Source organism: Microcaecilia unicolor, chromosome 9 (genome assembly GCF_901765095.1).
Source record: "Microcaecilia unicolor chromosome 9, aMicUni1.1, whole genome shotgun sequence".
NCBI lineage: Eukaryota > Metazoa > Chordata > Amphibia > Gymnophiona > Siphonopidae > Microcaecilia > Microcaecilia unicolor.
In genome coordinates this window covers 511,210-528,091 of record NC_044039.1, presented here as the reverse complement: position 1 = coordinate 528,091, position 16,882 = coordinate 511,210, and the positions used below count along the sequence as shown (strand labels likewise).

Sequence of the window (16,882 nt, the reverse complement as noted above, 5' to 3'; positions counted from 1 at the left end):
AGAACATCTATCGACTGTACTAGATAAATGGCTAAACAGATCTGGGATTAGTTACAGCATGAAAGTGCGTTATGAAGAGGTACCGCGCAAGGATGGATTTTGACTTGGTAGCACCTGTCTGAGCAGAAGTTTCCTGCATCTGTCTGCATGCAATATCTCGTACCTGGGTGGGTTCAGATGCAATGCTTTTTCTCTGTTCTGCAGATTTTTCAATTGCTTCACTGAGTGATTTTGCGTACTGCACCATTGCTTTCAGCTGGGAATCAGTCAGGACCCAGAGCAAGTCATCCAACATCAGCAGTAATTTTGATGCCACTACGTTGCAATCCTTCAGCTATTGGAGAATGAAAAAAAAAAGGTATTTGTTTACAAAAAACTCTGTGTTTGGACAAAATGTCAACAAATATCTGCCAAAGAAAGGACTCAAGATGCAAGCCTACTATTGCTTCTAGTACTTTCACTATTATTTTTATTTTAATTGTGCACTGCTGTGATCAATGCTGTTGAAAAAGCGGTTTATCAAGTATTAATACTTGCACTGCTGCTGCTCATCATCATTTATAAAGCATTACCAGTCCTGAACAGCACTTACAGAGACAAAGAAAGAGGTGGCTTCAGGAAATTTAGCGGTTGACGTTCAAAGTGATTTAAATGGCCAGGAGAAACTCCTCAACGTTTACATCGCTTGTGCAGGGCTATCTGGGGATATTCGGTGGCTCGATTCAATTATGTGTCAATGAATATCCTCTCTAACAGCTCAAGCCGAAACTAATGAATGGGCGGAGCAGAACCAACTGAGCAGCTGCATGAAGTTAGGACAGAAAAAAAGGTTGTCCTAACTTGTATGTGGAGAGTTAACTGAGCACCAGTCTGAATATCATCAGAGTTCTGGCCAAATATGTTGCCATCCCCCTACCATTCCCCAGAAGAAGAGAAGCAACCCTGCCCTTCCCCCCCTAAAGCTGCTGAGAAGCAACCCCCCCTCAAGAAAGGGCAACTGGGCCTACCTCCCACCCACACAGACCCTTCTTGGCCTACCTTGATGTGTCCTGGTGGTCCAGTGGGATCCCTCCTTAAAATGACTGTAGCAACCACTAGAGAGAGGGAGGGAGGGAGGGAGGGAACTGCTTCTCTGCTTCCGTGGGCAGGAACGAGGAGGGTTCGGAGAAGCAGAGGGCACCTGCCTCCCTTATCCGGGTCCTGGCTGCTATTAAGTTGGGGCCCACATAAGTATCTCAGGTCGTGGATGAATATTGGACGGGACCCACATAAGTTCCAGCAGTTAGTACCTGAAAAATTAGCCATGGATGTTCAGTGCAGATGCCCAGAATCAAAGACCTGATCCAGGAACCAAATTCTAGGTTTATACAGTGCTGAAATGGACAAATATACAGTGCCAAGCACTGTTGTCAAAAGGATTGTACCCTTGTTGTATATCACTATTTACAACACTTTCTTTGCTTCTCAGTGAAAGGTCAGATCAGTATTTACGTCTCCTTAAATTTATGTAGACCTAGTGCATGGAATATTTGACTATATGAAATCATGCATATTGTACATTTTTCTTGTATTTTATCATTGCCAAAACAGATTTGAGCAATTATAAATCCAGTAAATATTTCTGTATTTGTTGAGCCTTTAGTCACTCACCCTTCTCTTGAGAGTGACTCGTATCTTTGACTGGTTAGTGATAAGTCGCACTGGGGCACTGATGACTTCGTGGTCACTGCTCTGAATACAATCTGCTTCAATTCTGATCATCTGCCAACCAATTTCCTTAAATGTTAACACCTGGAAAAAAAGACAAAAAAAATCACTCACTTTCTATAAACTGAACTTCTCTCTGAGCAACACTTACTTCTTTCCTCCCAACATTTTTAATTCATGGCAAGTAAGTGCAATCATATTACTTGCACAGGGAGTGCCATATTAATCTGTAATAGCAAAAATGGGAGAGGCCTGCGAGGCAAAAACTTTCAAGAACAAGTGTCTACTTTGTCAGATACATCTACACTATGACGAGTGAATACAGTTATTAAGTTGAATCAGGCTGAGAATGATTTGTTGGCCATGTCAACTTGAATGACCATGAACGAGACTAAAATTATGGATGTTTCATCTCAAGTGAATAGTTTGGAGGGCAAATAGGAGACCTGGGGAGTCCAGGATAAGATTATTCAAGACTGTTTGAGTTTACATTGTAAAGATGAAAAAGTGAAGAACACTTTATGGAGGCTTAAGAGCATTAAACTTTCCCCATGTGGCTCTGATGACACTTAGAGACCTTTTAAAGAAATATCTGATGGAGATTTTAAAGATCCCCACAAAAGCAACAGGCTGCGGGTCAGTCTTCAGGTGAATGTTGTCCGCTGTTTCACCTGATATTCTCAATGTCACAGATTTGTTACTCTATGGACTATGAAGAGATTGCCACAGAAGGAAAAACTCACAGTAATCATTTTTTCAGGTATATCAGAAGCAGAAAGCCTCTGAAGAAATTAGCGGTACTATTAGGACATCAAGGAGAAAAAGGGGCACTCAGAGGAGAAAAACATAGCGGACAGACTGAATGAATTCTTTGCTGAAGAAGATATAAGAGATCTATCTGTGCCAGAAATGGTTTTCAAGGGTGATGATACAGAAACAAATCTCGCTGAACTCAGAAGATATGCTGAGCTAAAATCAACAAGATAAGGAGTAGTAATCATATACACCCCAAAGTACTGAAAGAACTCAAACATGGAATCTGCTTTTAGTGATCTGTAGCCTGTCATTAAAATCATCAGTAGCGCCTTAACACAGGAGGGTGGCCAACATAACACCGATTTTTTTAAAAAAAGGGTTCCAGGGGTGATCCAGGAAATTACAGACCAGAAAGCCTGACGTCAGTCCCAGGCAAAATAGTTTCCACCATTACAAAACATTACTAAACACATAGACAAACATGGTTTAATGGATTCAGTCAAGGGAAGTCTTGCCTCACCAATGTGGTTCGTTTCTTTGAAGGTGTGAATAAACATGTGGATAAAAGCAAGCCAGTTGATGTAGTGTATCTAGATTTTCAGAAAGCTTCTGACAAAGTCTACTACTATTTAGCATTTCTATAGTGCTACAGGGCGTACGCAGCGCTGCACAAACATAGAAGACAGACAGTCCCTGCTCAAAGAGCTTACCATCTAATAGACAAAAAATAAAGTAAGCAAATAAAAAAAATAATGAATAAAATAAATAAATAAATAAATAAATAAAAAGTCCCTCATGACAAACTCCTGAGAAAATTACAAACCCATTGGGATAGTAGGCAGCATTCTGTTGTGGACTGAGAACTGATTAACAGAGGGTAAGGTTAAATGTCCATTTTTTTCAATGACGGAATGTGAATAATGGACTGCCAGAGGCACTATTTAACATATTTATAAATGATCTAGAAATGGGGACAAGCAAGGTGATTAATTTTATAGACGACAAAACTATTCAAAGTTGTTAAATCACAAGTGAGAAACTGCAGGAAGACATTAAGGAACTGGACGGTTGGAAATACAAATGGTAGATGAAATTTAATTTGGACAATTATGCAAAGTGCAAATACCCTAAAGAAAGCCACAGCACAATAGCTGAAACATCGGTTCCACTTACTCAAATGCATCAAGACCTGGACAACTGCAACAATCAAACGCAAAGTAATGCACATTGGGAAGAATATGTGATACTAGGTATCACTTTATGAGTCACAGCCCAAGAAAATAAATCTAACCGTCATCGTTGACAATACGTCAGTGTGTGGCAGCAGCTAAAAAAGCAAAACCGAATGCTAGGAATTATTAGGAAAGGCACAGAAAATAAGATAAAGAAAATGATAATGCCTCTCTATTGTTCCAAGGTGCGACCTCACCTTGAGTATTGTGTGCAATTCTGGTCACTGTATCTCAAAAAAGATGTAGCAGACAAGGTTCAAAGAACAGCGACCAAAATGATGGAGGGGTTGGAACTCCTCTCATATAAGGAAAGGCCTCTTCAGCTTGGAACAGAAACGGCTGAAGGGGAAAATCCTGAGTGGAGTACAAGGCATGAATGTGACTTGATTGTTTATTCTTTCAAAAAATACAAGAGACTATGGACACTCCATGAAGTTACACTTTCACGAAATGCCTAGCCACCTGCCTGGGGTTACCTGCGGCCACTTAGAGGCTCTATCCCCAGCACAGCTCAGGTCCGCCTGCATCTGCCACTTGTGCTCTACACTATCACCCTCTTCCCACTGACTGGGTCGTGAGGCCACACTCCCAGTGGTCCCTCAGTTCCCAGAAAGCACTCACAGATCCAACACACAAACCACCAGGATTCTTTACCAGTCCAGACAGACAGAGGCAATAAAGAATAATTTGTCTTAAAAATTGACCAATGAACAAAAAATGTGCAAACAACAACAGGTAAGTGAAATATGGATTAATTATAAACTAACTAAACATTTGTATACTGTGTAATAGTAACTGGGAAGATCAGGATATATAACTGTTCACAGAGTCTCAGCAAAGAGATCTGTCTCTCTTTTCTTCCTGGCTAAGACTGGAAGCAAAACCTGTACACTCTAAAGGAAATGAGCTCCTGGGCCAATCAGAGCCCAGTCAACAAGATTTGAAAGTATACTGCCGCTTGCTCCCTGCTTGTGTTAAAGAAAAAGAACATTCAGTTCCCTGTAGCTGCCTGTTAAATAGCTAATTATTATTATTTTATTGGCATTGTATGTTCTCATCTCTATACTCCAGTAATTAATCTAGTCTTCGCATTCTGGATTACTTGTAACACGAAGTCTGGCAGCCAATGTACCCAAATACAATGAATTGCAATAAACTAATGTTGTTAAGATTAACCTCTGTACAATCATATGGAAATCATAATTATATCACTCTCTTCAATTTACTAATAACACGTAATTGAAAAAAGGAAAATCGATTTTGATTTTAGTTTGTGCTATTCCATTTTATAATCACGCAACCTGCTTGGTGTGCATTAACTGAAACAATGCATACGATTTCAAAATGAAATGACAGAAAAACGCATTTCCCTACAACAGACCAACACGCAAGGTTTATTACATTACTGGAGGAAGAAATGCGCCAAAACCTCTGGTATTACAAACACCATTTGAGTCTCTCCTGTTGTTAACTGCCATCACAATGTAGTTTGACACCCTGCATAAAATCCTTCTTACAAGGTACATTGTAGGCCCTGACTTAGAAATAGCTCAGGACATCTAGAAGACAAACTTGATTTTTAGACAGTGACATTTGTGCCTCAATATAGTAAACACTTGGTTTAAATTACTTTAAAGAAATTTATAAAACTGGAAAGATGAATATGTCAAATATGAAAGCTATAAAAACTCTTTAAATGTAAAAGAGGCTGATCTGAATTTTGCGGATGTCAATACCTTCTACTCAGGAAAGTACCTAAGTTTTGGGTAGAAATAATAACACCAGAGACACTGCATTCAGATAAGAAGCAGCCTATTTCTACCTAGCACATGAAATGCAGACCATCCCTCTTTGGCATGCAACTCTAGCTGCAAGGAAGTCCTGTCTTTTCCATGCAAAACAAGTGCTTACCTCTCCACGCTGAGGATCTTGGATTCGAGTGAATCTCAGGTCTCCGTGCTGCCAGCTTGCATTCACACTGTATATTCTTAGTTGGGAAAGCTCAAAGGAAGCATTAAAAGCTTTTGCTCCAATTCGGATTATTATTGAATTTACAGACAGGGAGATTCCTTCCACCACCTTTTCAGCAAAGCCATATTCACTGCAAAAAGCAAGACTTCAAGGTCAATCAAATACAGCCTCAGCAGGTGGTCATTATATTTTTTTATAAACACTGAAACAGACTAAGGAGGTCTTTTACTAAGGTTCGCTAGAGTTTTTAGCTGGGCTAAATGCTGAGACACCTATTATATTTCTATGGGCTTCTCAGTGTGTACCAACACACTGGCACACTCCATCTGTTTAATCCAGCAGTTTCCTCCTGCTCTATTGGACCTCCAGCTGAATTAGAACTTTCATGTGTATCTATCCACGGTTTTTATCGTCCGCTTACTTTAAATCTAACTGTTGCAGTACACACAAGGTTTCTTCAGAGCAAGCTATCAAGGATCCAGAATCATCGAAGGACGATGGCTATGACATCACCTCCACACCATGCAAAACCCAAGCCAGCCCAGGGAGTGGACACTCTAGGCCCGATATTCAGCCTGAAGCCATCAGCGGTCTGTTGACCGCTGCCAGTACTAAACGCAGAAATTCAATTCCAGGCCATGTCCAGGCTCTGGCACTTTATTTCTGGGTACAGAGAGGCAACTAACTGATAGCACTTAACCAGCTATGAAGAATTGCATAAAGACGGGACTGCTTTTTATGCTGTTATGTTTAACTGCAGTGGCGAATATCATACTTAATTGGTTAACTACTGACTCCATCCCTGGAACAGTTTTAGCCTGGGAGCTAATCAGGCATTTTCACTGGCCCTATCCGGTTAAGTGCTGATGACAATGACCAGCTAGCTCCAGACAGGCGATTTAAACAACCAGGACCCTCTCCTGGCCCTTTAAAATTATTCTGAGTATCGGACCTGCTCATTCTACAAATATATAATCCTGAGCAAATGGCTCTTTGGCAGATGAGAATAAATGTGAATAGGAGAAGACTAATATTCCTGGGTGGTGTATGTGACTTTTTTTTAATTATTATTTGTGAGAAGTCTTTATTAAGCTTTCAAACTTTACAACAGAGCACTTAAACAAACAATCTTCACATTATTACATGGAAACCACAAGTAGTCTATATACCCAATGGTATGTTTCGCTGCCGCCCTCATTGTGTCAGCACTGTACTGTCCTAGACTTCAACAACTTTATTACATTTTGTCTGTTATTTCCCCCCCCCCCCTCACACCGAAAAAGAGAAAGAAGAAAGAAAAAAAAAACATCCCCTCCAAAAGTGTATGTGACTTTTATTGGAGAATAAACTTTTATTTTGAAGATATTGGACTTCTAGCAGTTTCTTGGAACTTTCGCTTCCACTTTTTTTGTTTGCCTCAAATCTAAAAAAAGAAAAAAAAACTCCTTCCTTAAGTAACTTCTTTCTGCCAGCCTTCCAGATATTTGCTGCCTACTTGGCAAAGGGGTTCAGTCTCTGTTGCCCTCACTGTCTTATCCGAGAGCCATGAAGTGGGGATATTATCCACTCTCAACTGGGCTGCTTGATAACAGTGCTAAAAATTTGGGACCTCCATTCCTCCCACCATCCCCAAATCTTTGATCCAAATACAGTGTGTCTATTCATTCTGGGCAGGTTGACTGCCAAATAAAGTTTAAAAAAAAAATTCTACAATGTATTTTTGAAAAGTCTTTCTGAGGATGTAAATATACCTAGGAAGCATCATTTGTACAATGTTTAGGACACATGTCATCCCCTCATCTTTCCAACTCCCTATTTAATTCAATCAAGATCAGACCACATTTAATACAATTATTTGATCTGGATCTGGTAACAGATTAATTCTCAAGTACCTAACATGGGATTTAGCCTACTGAAAGGGAAACATGTTTAGGAATTTAATGTTTCAGATGTGATCATATTCTTTTTGAATCCTGAAACTCCCCTACAAATTCTTTTAACTCTGCTATTACAAAAGGGGCACGCGCATAATGCTTGAAGGTATCCATCCCTTAACCCTACTATTTCTAGCTCATTAAACACATGGGGGCAATTCTGTAACCGTGTCTGCCACATGTTAGCTAGCCCAATCTACCACGGCATCTGGGCAATCCGATTCCGTTAGAGAATATTCGCATCCTCCCCCACCGGCATACCTCCACCTAACATAAATGATGGCGTGTAAATTCAGTAAAACTCATGTAACTCACAGTAGTAAGTTATGCTCATGTGCTGCCCTTGTACATGTCCTTTGTGCAGCTATGTGTTATTGCATAGAATAGTTACACATTCAAGCTGCACTAACTTTATGCGCTTAGTTACAGAATTGCCCTTAACGGGCTAAAACACCCCAGCAAAAACTCTTCCACAAAAGCCACTTCTCCAAGCTAGCTTTCCAGATTTAGGGTACTTCTCACATTATTCACTGACGACTTGGAACTTATCCTAATTGGTCTCCATGTACTAGGAGAGACATAAAGGTCGTTATGAAGGAAGAAGGGTCCTGAGTTTTCAGCATGTCAGTCAAAGTGTTGTCACCAAGAGTTTATGAGTTCTAAATTTTTGACAAGAAGTGTTTGCTTTTCTTTACTTAGCAAAGATGAGTCACCCAAGGAGGGGGGTGGGGAAACATGATCTAATCACTTTGCTGACTGAACCGTAACAATGCACTGAGCTGTAACAGAGAACATCCTAAGCTCAGTGAGACAGACGTGAAAGGCACTGCGTACCAGAAAGCAATACACTACTACACTGAGTACATCAGACTTGGAGATTTGCCCAAAAAAGGTATACTGTGGCAGGGGAATAGCTTTATTATCTAACCACTATGCTTACATGATGCATGTGTGTAACCAGCTACTCAAAATCAACGTTTTAACATGCTACAGCTCTTCAAAAAATACACTTGAACAATACTGACCTTTGTCCCGATCCAGTTACTAACGGTGAGGGGCCATTGCGGGCTCGGGGCTCTTCACAGGTGCTCATCTCCATCACTACTTTATCCAGAGACTGGAAAACACAAATGAAGTTAGAGAAAAATAAGAGCGATGGGGTATGAAGGAATGAATCAAGGAAACCGAGGATGGAGCAACTGGTCAAGCTTAGTAGAGTCAAAGGAGTCTGAAGAAATGGCCGACAGAATAGAGGAAAGAAGTCAACACAACAAGGATGAAGGGAGTTCAGAGAGAAGGAGAAATGGCAAAAACATTTCAAACGGGGCCATCTACGTATATTGACATTTTCTGGAACACACTTTGTGCTATCCTATCTCTGCACTGGCTTCCCATTAAGTTTCCCATTGACTTCAAGGTTTTGGTGCTACCTTTTAAGGTGTTGAATAATCGTGTTTCCCGGCTGCTCTGTTCCACTGTGAGATTTTACCAACCAACTTCTCTGAGATCCAAAGGATCTTGAGGTTCCATCTTTTCGTCAAGTGCACTTAGAAGAGGAGCAGATCCTCCGTTTCCTATATTAGTGGCCCAAAGTTATGGAATGCATTACCTGCCGATCTTCGTTTGGTGCAGAATATTGCTCGGTTTAAGAAAGATTTAAAGACCAATATGTTCATTCAGGCGTATGGTTACTGGAACAATGATTTTATTTTTGATATTTTCAGAATCTGCTTGAATTTTTCATTTATAAGCAGAAAAAGTTTTATAAAAATTAGTCCCCATGTGTTTTACTGAGCACTTATATACTCGCTCTGTGCCAGCCTGGAATTAAGGCACTGGAGAATTAGAGCTGAAATAACTTAGGTTCAAAATATGTCGATACTCCTTTTGACTCAGAACTTATCCAAAACAGCACACGACTACCACACATGCATATGAAATTGTAAGCATTTGTTTGCAAAACACATTTCAAAAACTGCTTTTCAGCACACACCAGAGAAATTGGATGTGTCTTCAGTTTTGTCCATGGGATCTGTAAAAGACAAAAGAAGGAAAATCAGAAAAGATTTCAAACTACCACACACCTGTAATAGCAGGACAGATACAACACCTGAAGGCACGACATAAAGAATAGCAAAGTTACAGACAAGGCACCGAGAAGGAAAGCAAAGAGGGAATTTGCCAAGATATGTATGCGGTTGATTGACACACACACACACCCCGGATACCCCAATGTATCTGCATGAGATTCACTACAGGAAAGGGTATGCATATGTTGGTTGCCTCCTTCAACCTTTATTGCTATGTATTCCATCATACTTTAGAGACACAAATTTTTTTTTTTTTTTTTAAACACTGTGTCTACCATACGGGCTCCCATTCAACCTTTTTTTATTAGTTACTTTAGAAATACGATCTCTAAATACAGTGGAACCCTGATATAACACATCCTGCAATAACACAAATCCAAATATAATGCGATCATGTCTTGGCTCCCCCCTTTTTTTCGTTAAGTACAGCTCCTTTTGCAACACATCAGATTTTGGTTCTATTGTGTTCATGTTCTACTGACCCCGCCACAACATGACCCTGATTTAAACACAATAATACTTTAAGGATCCCAATCATAGTGTTATATCAGAGTTCCACAGTACTTGTATGTCTCAAAGGGAGGTGCTGAAGGAAGCATCGGATCAGTGCCGTCAAAATTTCTAATAGATCTTACTGCTTTGGCTATACAACTAAATTATTTTATGTTTGATGAACAGATTTACCAGCAGATTTCAGGAACAGCTGTGGGGGCTTCCTTTGTTCCAGCAGTAACCAATTTATTCATGGCTAATTTTGAACAGCGATGGGTTTATTCCCCTTTGTGGTACCAACAGGTAGTGTGTTGGCTTTGATTTATTGATTACCTTTTCCTAATTTGGATGGGAACAGAAGCTCAACTAAAACAGTTTGTAGGTGAATTACCAACAGATACATCCAACCTCATGTTTCTGAATGTAGCAATTAGCTGTGAAGGGAGCACAAGGCATTAAACCAACTGACTGAAACACTTTTGCCTTCCCTTTTCCACAGTTCTTGAGATACCAACTTATTTGTGATTCTAGAACATCTTATTTGGAGACTGCTACAGATTTAGTGCAAAAACTGCAGGAGGATTCATATCCCAAGACAAGTGTAAAACGGGCTTGAGTTCAGTGAGGAATGAATTGCGTAATAAAATATATAGCATCTTCCATTAGGATATCTAAAATTATTCTGAAACATTGGGCCATACTTGGAGAACATAATTAGTACACGCTGCACTGTGGAACATGATAGGACATACTGGAACGAGGTGCTGACTAAACGGCAATCAAATGCAATAGCGAGTCTTTGCCAGAAAATGGCGGGAAAAACTCCAGGTCAAAATTAGGAAACAATCTAGACTTTTTCCCGCCATTTTCTGGCAAAGACTCACTATTGCATTTGATTGCCGTTTATTCTGCACCTCGTTCCAGTATATCCTATCGTGTTCCACAATGCATGTGACCCCCCTGAAGCAGACATTTTCCCGCAAAAAGGGAGTCCCATTCCGAATCCTTTTATGTGAGGTGCTTTGCTTGATAAATATTAGTAAATATAAGTACATAAGTACTGCCACACTGGGAAAAGACCAAGGGTCCATCGAGCCCAGCATCCTGTCCATGACAGCGGCCAATCCAGGCCAAGGGCACCTGGCAAGCTTCCCAAACGTACAAACATTATATACTTATAATTGGTTTATGGAACTTTCTGGTCCACCCCTACTCCCTACTTCTCTGTGTTCATGGGTCGGGGAGGGGGGATGGGCATGAATGGGGAACAGAGGGATGAATGGGGATGAGAACAAGCTTAGGGGAAATGGTATTTAGGCTGTAGATCACTGTGATCCATGTCCATGTTAAGAGAAGCCAGTAAATGGCTGGTCGAGATCTTTCTAGGAAGTAGCAGAGGACATGGACAATGGGTAACGCCAATACGGTCAGATGTAATGCTGATGGCATTCATTTACTGATAAATGAAATTAAACCTGAAACCTTTTAAACTTTTAACCTTAGGCAGTTTACAATAATACATTCACAATATTTAAACAACTCCCAATTGTGCACAATATAAAACATGGAAAACAAAGACTCAAAGCATATATTCTAATGACAAATACTTTACTTTTTCTACCCATTCTAAATAAAAGACCTGCTAAATAAGTGTGTCTTCCAGGCCTAATGAATTAACTTTTTATTTTATTTTTTGTTACATTTGTACCCCGCGCTTTCCCACTCATGGCAGGCTCAATGCGGCTTACATGGGGCAATGGAGGGTTAAGTGACTTGCCCAGAGTCACAAGGAGCTGCCTGTGCCTGAAGTGGGAATCCAACTCAGTTCCTCAGTTCCCCAGGACCAAAGTCCACCACCCTAACCACTAGGCTACTATTTGAGATTCCACATGGAATGTTGCTACTATTGGAGATTCTACATGGAATGTTGCTATTCCACTAGCAACATTCCATGTAGAAGTCGGCCCTTGCAGATCAGCAATGTGGCCGCGCAGGCTTCTGCTTCTGTGAGTCTGACGTCCTGCCTGCACGTACGTGCAGGACGTCAGACTCACAGAAGCAGAAGCCTGCGCAGCCTTCTACATGGAATAGCAACATTCCATGTAGAATCTCCAGTAGTAACTATTTTATTTTTGTTATATTTGTACCCTGCGCTTTCCCACTCATGGCAGGCTCAATGCGGCTTACATGGGGCAATGGAGGGTTAAGTGACTTGCCCAGAGTCACAAGGAGCTGCCTGTGCCTGAAGTGGGAATTGAACTCACTTCCTCAGTTCCCCAGGACCAAAGTCCACCACCCTAACCACTAGGCCACTCCTCCACTCCTCCCTGTTTCACAGACAAGCCTTGGTGAGGGACATGTGGATATCTCAAGGGACTCAGATTTTAAAACCAATAAGATGAGACACCCAGGTTATACATACCCTGATAGAGGCCTTGTTACAAAAAACCTTGTTGATGGCCAACCATGTTGGAAGGTCCAGCATATTTTGCAGCACCTGCTCATCCAGCTCCAAGTTGGTCAACTGACCTTCCCCTTTCAATGTGCTTAGATTGATCTTGTCAGGAGAGAGGTTTTTAGTGAACCTAAAACAGACAAGAAATAAACTTACATACAGCTGTCCAGAGGTGCACGAAACACCTGCTCTCAACTGCCCCACAGTTTTCTTTCTCTATGTGGGAGAGAATAGACTCTTCTACGGAGAGTAATTTCAGTAAGCTTTATGCAGATTCCACAGGTATAAGGACCCTATAACGGACACACTGTAATTCAATTCAATTCATGACTTATAAAACGGACTATCCCAACAAGAGGCTCAAGATGGTTAACATCATAAAAACTCAGGAATAACATGAGGAATAACAATCGATCAAACACACAATTGAATGAGGAAAATCAAGCGTCAATGAATGTCTTTAAATATCAATTAAAATTTCAAATGTCTCAAATAAAAATGTTTTCAACTTCCTACGTAGTTGCATATAAAACCGACTGCAAACTAATCTGAACAGGAAGTTTGTCCCAGACAACAATTGCTCGGAAAGAAAACAAGATGACGTTTAAAATGGACACTTTTAAGAACTGGAAATTTTAATTAAAAAAACTATCACAAACTTGAGCAGAAATATAAAAAGAATAAGAAAAATATTGAATTAAAGGTTCTGAGGTATTTCCATATAATACTTGAAAGACTAAACAAATAACCTTAAAAATAATCTGAGTTTTCACACAAAGCTGTTTAATATATTCAGAGACGCTTTCATATTTCCTTAAATAAAAAAACACCGTATTCTGTATTAATTGTAATTTGTGTAATAAATTGCCACCCAAACCAACATACAAAGAGTTGTGATAATCCAAATGGGACAGTAAAGGGTAAATCAACATCACTCCTGCAGACAGAGCCCTTTATATGGTTACCAGGAACAGATGGACTATTCGAGTAGTTTAGAGTAAGATATCGTCAAAAGGTAGAAGCAAAATGCTAAACTTACAATATTCTGAGAGGTTGTGATAAAAGCTGAAGCAGCCTCAGTGCATTTAATAAACAGACCTAAAAGATTCCAAATTACCCCTTTAACTGAAGTGCAGTTTGAACATATGAATAAAAATGATATACTTTAAACTGCCTGCATGCAAAATCAGGAAATCTACAAATAAGACTGGAGAGTATTTGATGCTAAACCAGGATACAGACATAACAGGCATCTCAGAAACATGGAAGAAGCAGGATGACAATCGGAGGCAGCTTAAGGAATGAGCCGGTCGGACACTGTCTCACGGGATTATCCCTTCACCTCAGCAGCAGCATCTTTCTCTGATCTTACAGTTGTTTTTTGGGGGGTTTTACACTGTGCTCACTCTGTCTCAGGCCTAAAAGCATGGGGGGAGGGGCGGGGGGGAGAGGACAAGGAAAAAAAATGGAGGATTATGGCTCAAGACACCAACAGCCTTTCTCATGGGATTGTCCTTACACCAGACACAACAGAAGAACCTTTGCTCCTCCAGCTGTTTTCTCTCTCCCTGGGCTCCCTCTGCCTCAGACCTCGCAGCGGGGAAGGGGGGAGGGAGAAAAACAAGAAAAGCAATGGAGGATTATGGATTTGATATACCACAGCTATTGCAGAAAAGAAGGGAGGGAACAGGAAAGGTGTAACTGATAGTAAGGTTGGATGGATATGTTGCTAGCTGGTTGCGACACAGTGAATTACAGTTGTTAATGGTTATCGAAGGAATGAATATATGAACATTCGTCAATAAAAAGGTTAAGGGTGAATTAAACTCAATAAGATTTTGTAATCACAACAGATCTTTTGAACGGTTGGCCAGCATTGGCGGAGGGAGGATAATGTTACTGTTTCAAGTTCATATTTTATGTTTTAAGCGGTAAACTATCAATAGAACAAGGGGAGGGGGTATGGGGTGGAGGGAAGAAAGTGGGGGGGAGGAAAAAACTGTTGATGATAATTATCATTATTGTGTTTGCATGAAACATGCTCTGATATCTAACTTTGGCAATATTGAAATTGTTGGGAATGTTTAGTTGAATTATCAATAAAAATAGTTGAAATATAAAAAGAAAAGAAACTTCAATGAAAAAAAATTGTACTACTACTACTGCAATTTGCTTCTCGCTGGTCTCCCACTCAGCCATCTATCTCCTCTTCAATCTGTCCAAAACTCTGCTGCGCGTCTTATATTCCGCCAGAGTCGCTATACTCACGTTAGCCCTCTCCTCAAGTCGCTTCACTGGCTCCCTATCCGCTTCCGCATACGGTTCAAACTTCTCCTTTTGACCTACAAGTGCATTCACTCCGCAGCTCCTCAGTACCTTTCCGCTCTCATCTCTCCCTATACTCCTCCCCGTGAACTCCGTTCGCTGGGTGTCTCCTGTCATCCCCCTTCTCCCCCACTGCTAACTCCTGGCTCCGTTCCTTCTGTCTCGCTGCTCCCTATGCCTGGAATAGACTCCTTGAGCCAGTACGTCAAGCTCAGTCTATGTCTTCAAGTCTAGGCTTAAAGCCCACCTCTTTGCTACTGCTTTCGACTCCTAACCATGACTCTCTTACTCAACACCCTCACTTATCACCCCTACCACTGCAATTTCCCCACCCCTAGCTGTCTGTTCGTCTGTCCAATTTAGATTGTAAGCTCTGTTGAGCAGGGACTGTCTTTTCATGTTAATTTGTACAGCGCTGCGTAAGTCTAGTAGCGCTATAGAAATGTTTAATAGTAGTAGCAGTAGTAAAAGACGGCAACAAGCTGGCTTCAAAACCAACCTCAACATACTAGAGTACCAAGTGTCTCGCCTAACTAACAGGCCAATGATCAGAAACTCTGCGCTGTTCCAAACAGCACTTTAAAAATAGCGCTATAACGCTCCCATGATCAAAGCTAATAGCATGCAAATTTCTACACGCTATTAGCTCTGATCATAGGGGTGCTTCTGTGGGAGAATTCTGCCTGGGAACAATCCTCCCACAGAAGTTGTTTGACAGGTCCGAGATGTTCTCCTAAGCCCACCCACCAAACACAAGGCCTAACCCCCACCCTCCAAACACTAAAGAACCCTGAAGGTCCAGTGAGACTGCTAGCCCTCCCTCCTTTCCTCCACTGACCCTCCCAGCACTCCTCCCCTCCTCCACAGCCTACCTTGTCCATAGTTGGAGGAGGGAAGGACTAGCACTCCCTCCCTCCTCTTCCAGCGCCTCCCTGCCCAGGGCTTCCTGGGATGCACTGGGCAAGGCTTAACTTCCATATAAAGGCTAAGCTCCACCCAGCGCATCTCAGGTGGCACCTGAATATATGTAAGATGTGATTAATCGTTCCCACAAGAAATGCAAGCCCAGAAACCCGAGGTTATTTACTTCTCCATCTACCCAATTGCCGAAACAAACCATAAGACCATTTACTACTACTACTACTACTATTTAACATTTCTAGAGCGCTACAAAGTGTACGCAGCGCTGTACAAACACAGAAGAAAGACAGTCCCTGCTCAAAGAGCTTACAATCTAATAGACAAAAAGTAAAGCAGGATTCAGCTACCTTGGCTCCAAATGGTGAAACTCAATACCAAAAGTCACAAGAAGCATCACAAACTATCTTCAGTTCAAAAAAGAAATGAAAACTTACCTCTTCAAAAACTTCTACAAATAAATACGCAAGTTAACAAGGTCCCCTCCTTGCCCCAACTGTAAACCACAATTGTAAACTCACCAAATGTAAATTGTACGCCACTTTGAACCGAAATTTGTTTTTTGGATAACAGTGGGATACAAGAATGCATAGACAAATAAATACTCTGTTCTGTTTTTGGAGCAGAGGAGTAACCTAATGGTTAGTGTAGAAGGCTAAGGACCTGGGGAACTGGGTTTCATTCCCACTCTAGCTCCTTGTGACCCTGGGCAAGTCACTTAACTCTCCATTGCCCCAGGTAAGAGCATAAGAATATTTTTTTTATTTTAGTTACATTTGTACCCCGCACTTTCCCACTCATGGCAGGCTCAATGCGGCAGGCAATGGAGGGTTAAGTGACTTGCCCAGAGTCACAAGGAGCTGCCTGTGCCGGGAATCGAACTCAGTTCCTCAGTTCCCCAGGACCAAAGTCCACCACCCTAACCACTAGGCCACTCCTCCACTCATAGCCATATTGGGTCAGACTAATGGTTCATCTAGCCCAGTATCCTGCTTCCAACAG

General features: G+C 41.1%; 1 protein-coding gene across 2 annotated transcripts in view; it reads right to left on the bottom strand.

The window, feature by feature from the left end:
- The window catches only part of UHRF1BP1L (UHRF1 binding protein 1 like), an 85,626-nt gene that overhangs the window by 51,052 nt on the left and 17,692 nt on the right, over positions 1-16,882 (bottom strand). For both annotated transcript variants that reach the window (XM_030214209.1, XM_030214210.1), the window contains exons 2-7: positions 12,605-12,767; positions 9,594-9,632; positions 8,626-8,717; positions 5,607-5,796; positions 1,651-1,791; positions 164-334 (exon numbers count right to left, since the gene is read on the bottom strand). In XM_030214209.1, coding sequence (XP_030070069.1) covers positions 164-334; positions 1,651-1,791; positions 5,607-5,796; positions 8,626-8,717; positions 9,594-9,632; positions 12,605-12,767 — 796 coding nt within the window. The remainder of the gene's footprint in view (positions 1-163; positions 335-1,650; positions 1,792-5,606; positions 5,797-8,625; positions 8,718-9,593; positions 9,633-12,604; positions 12,768-16,882) is intronic.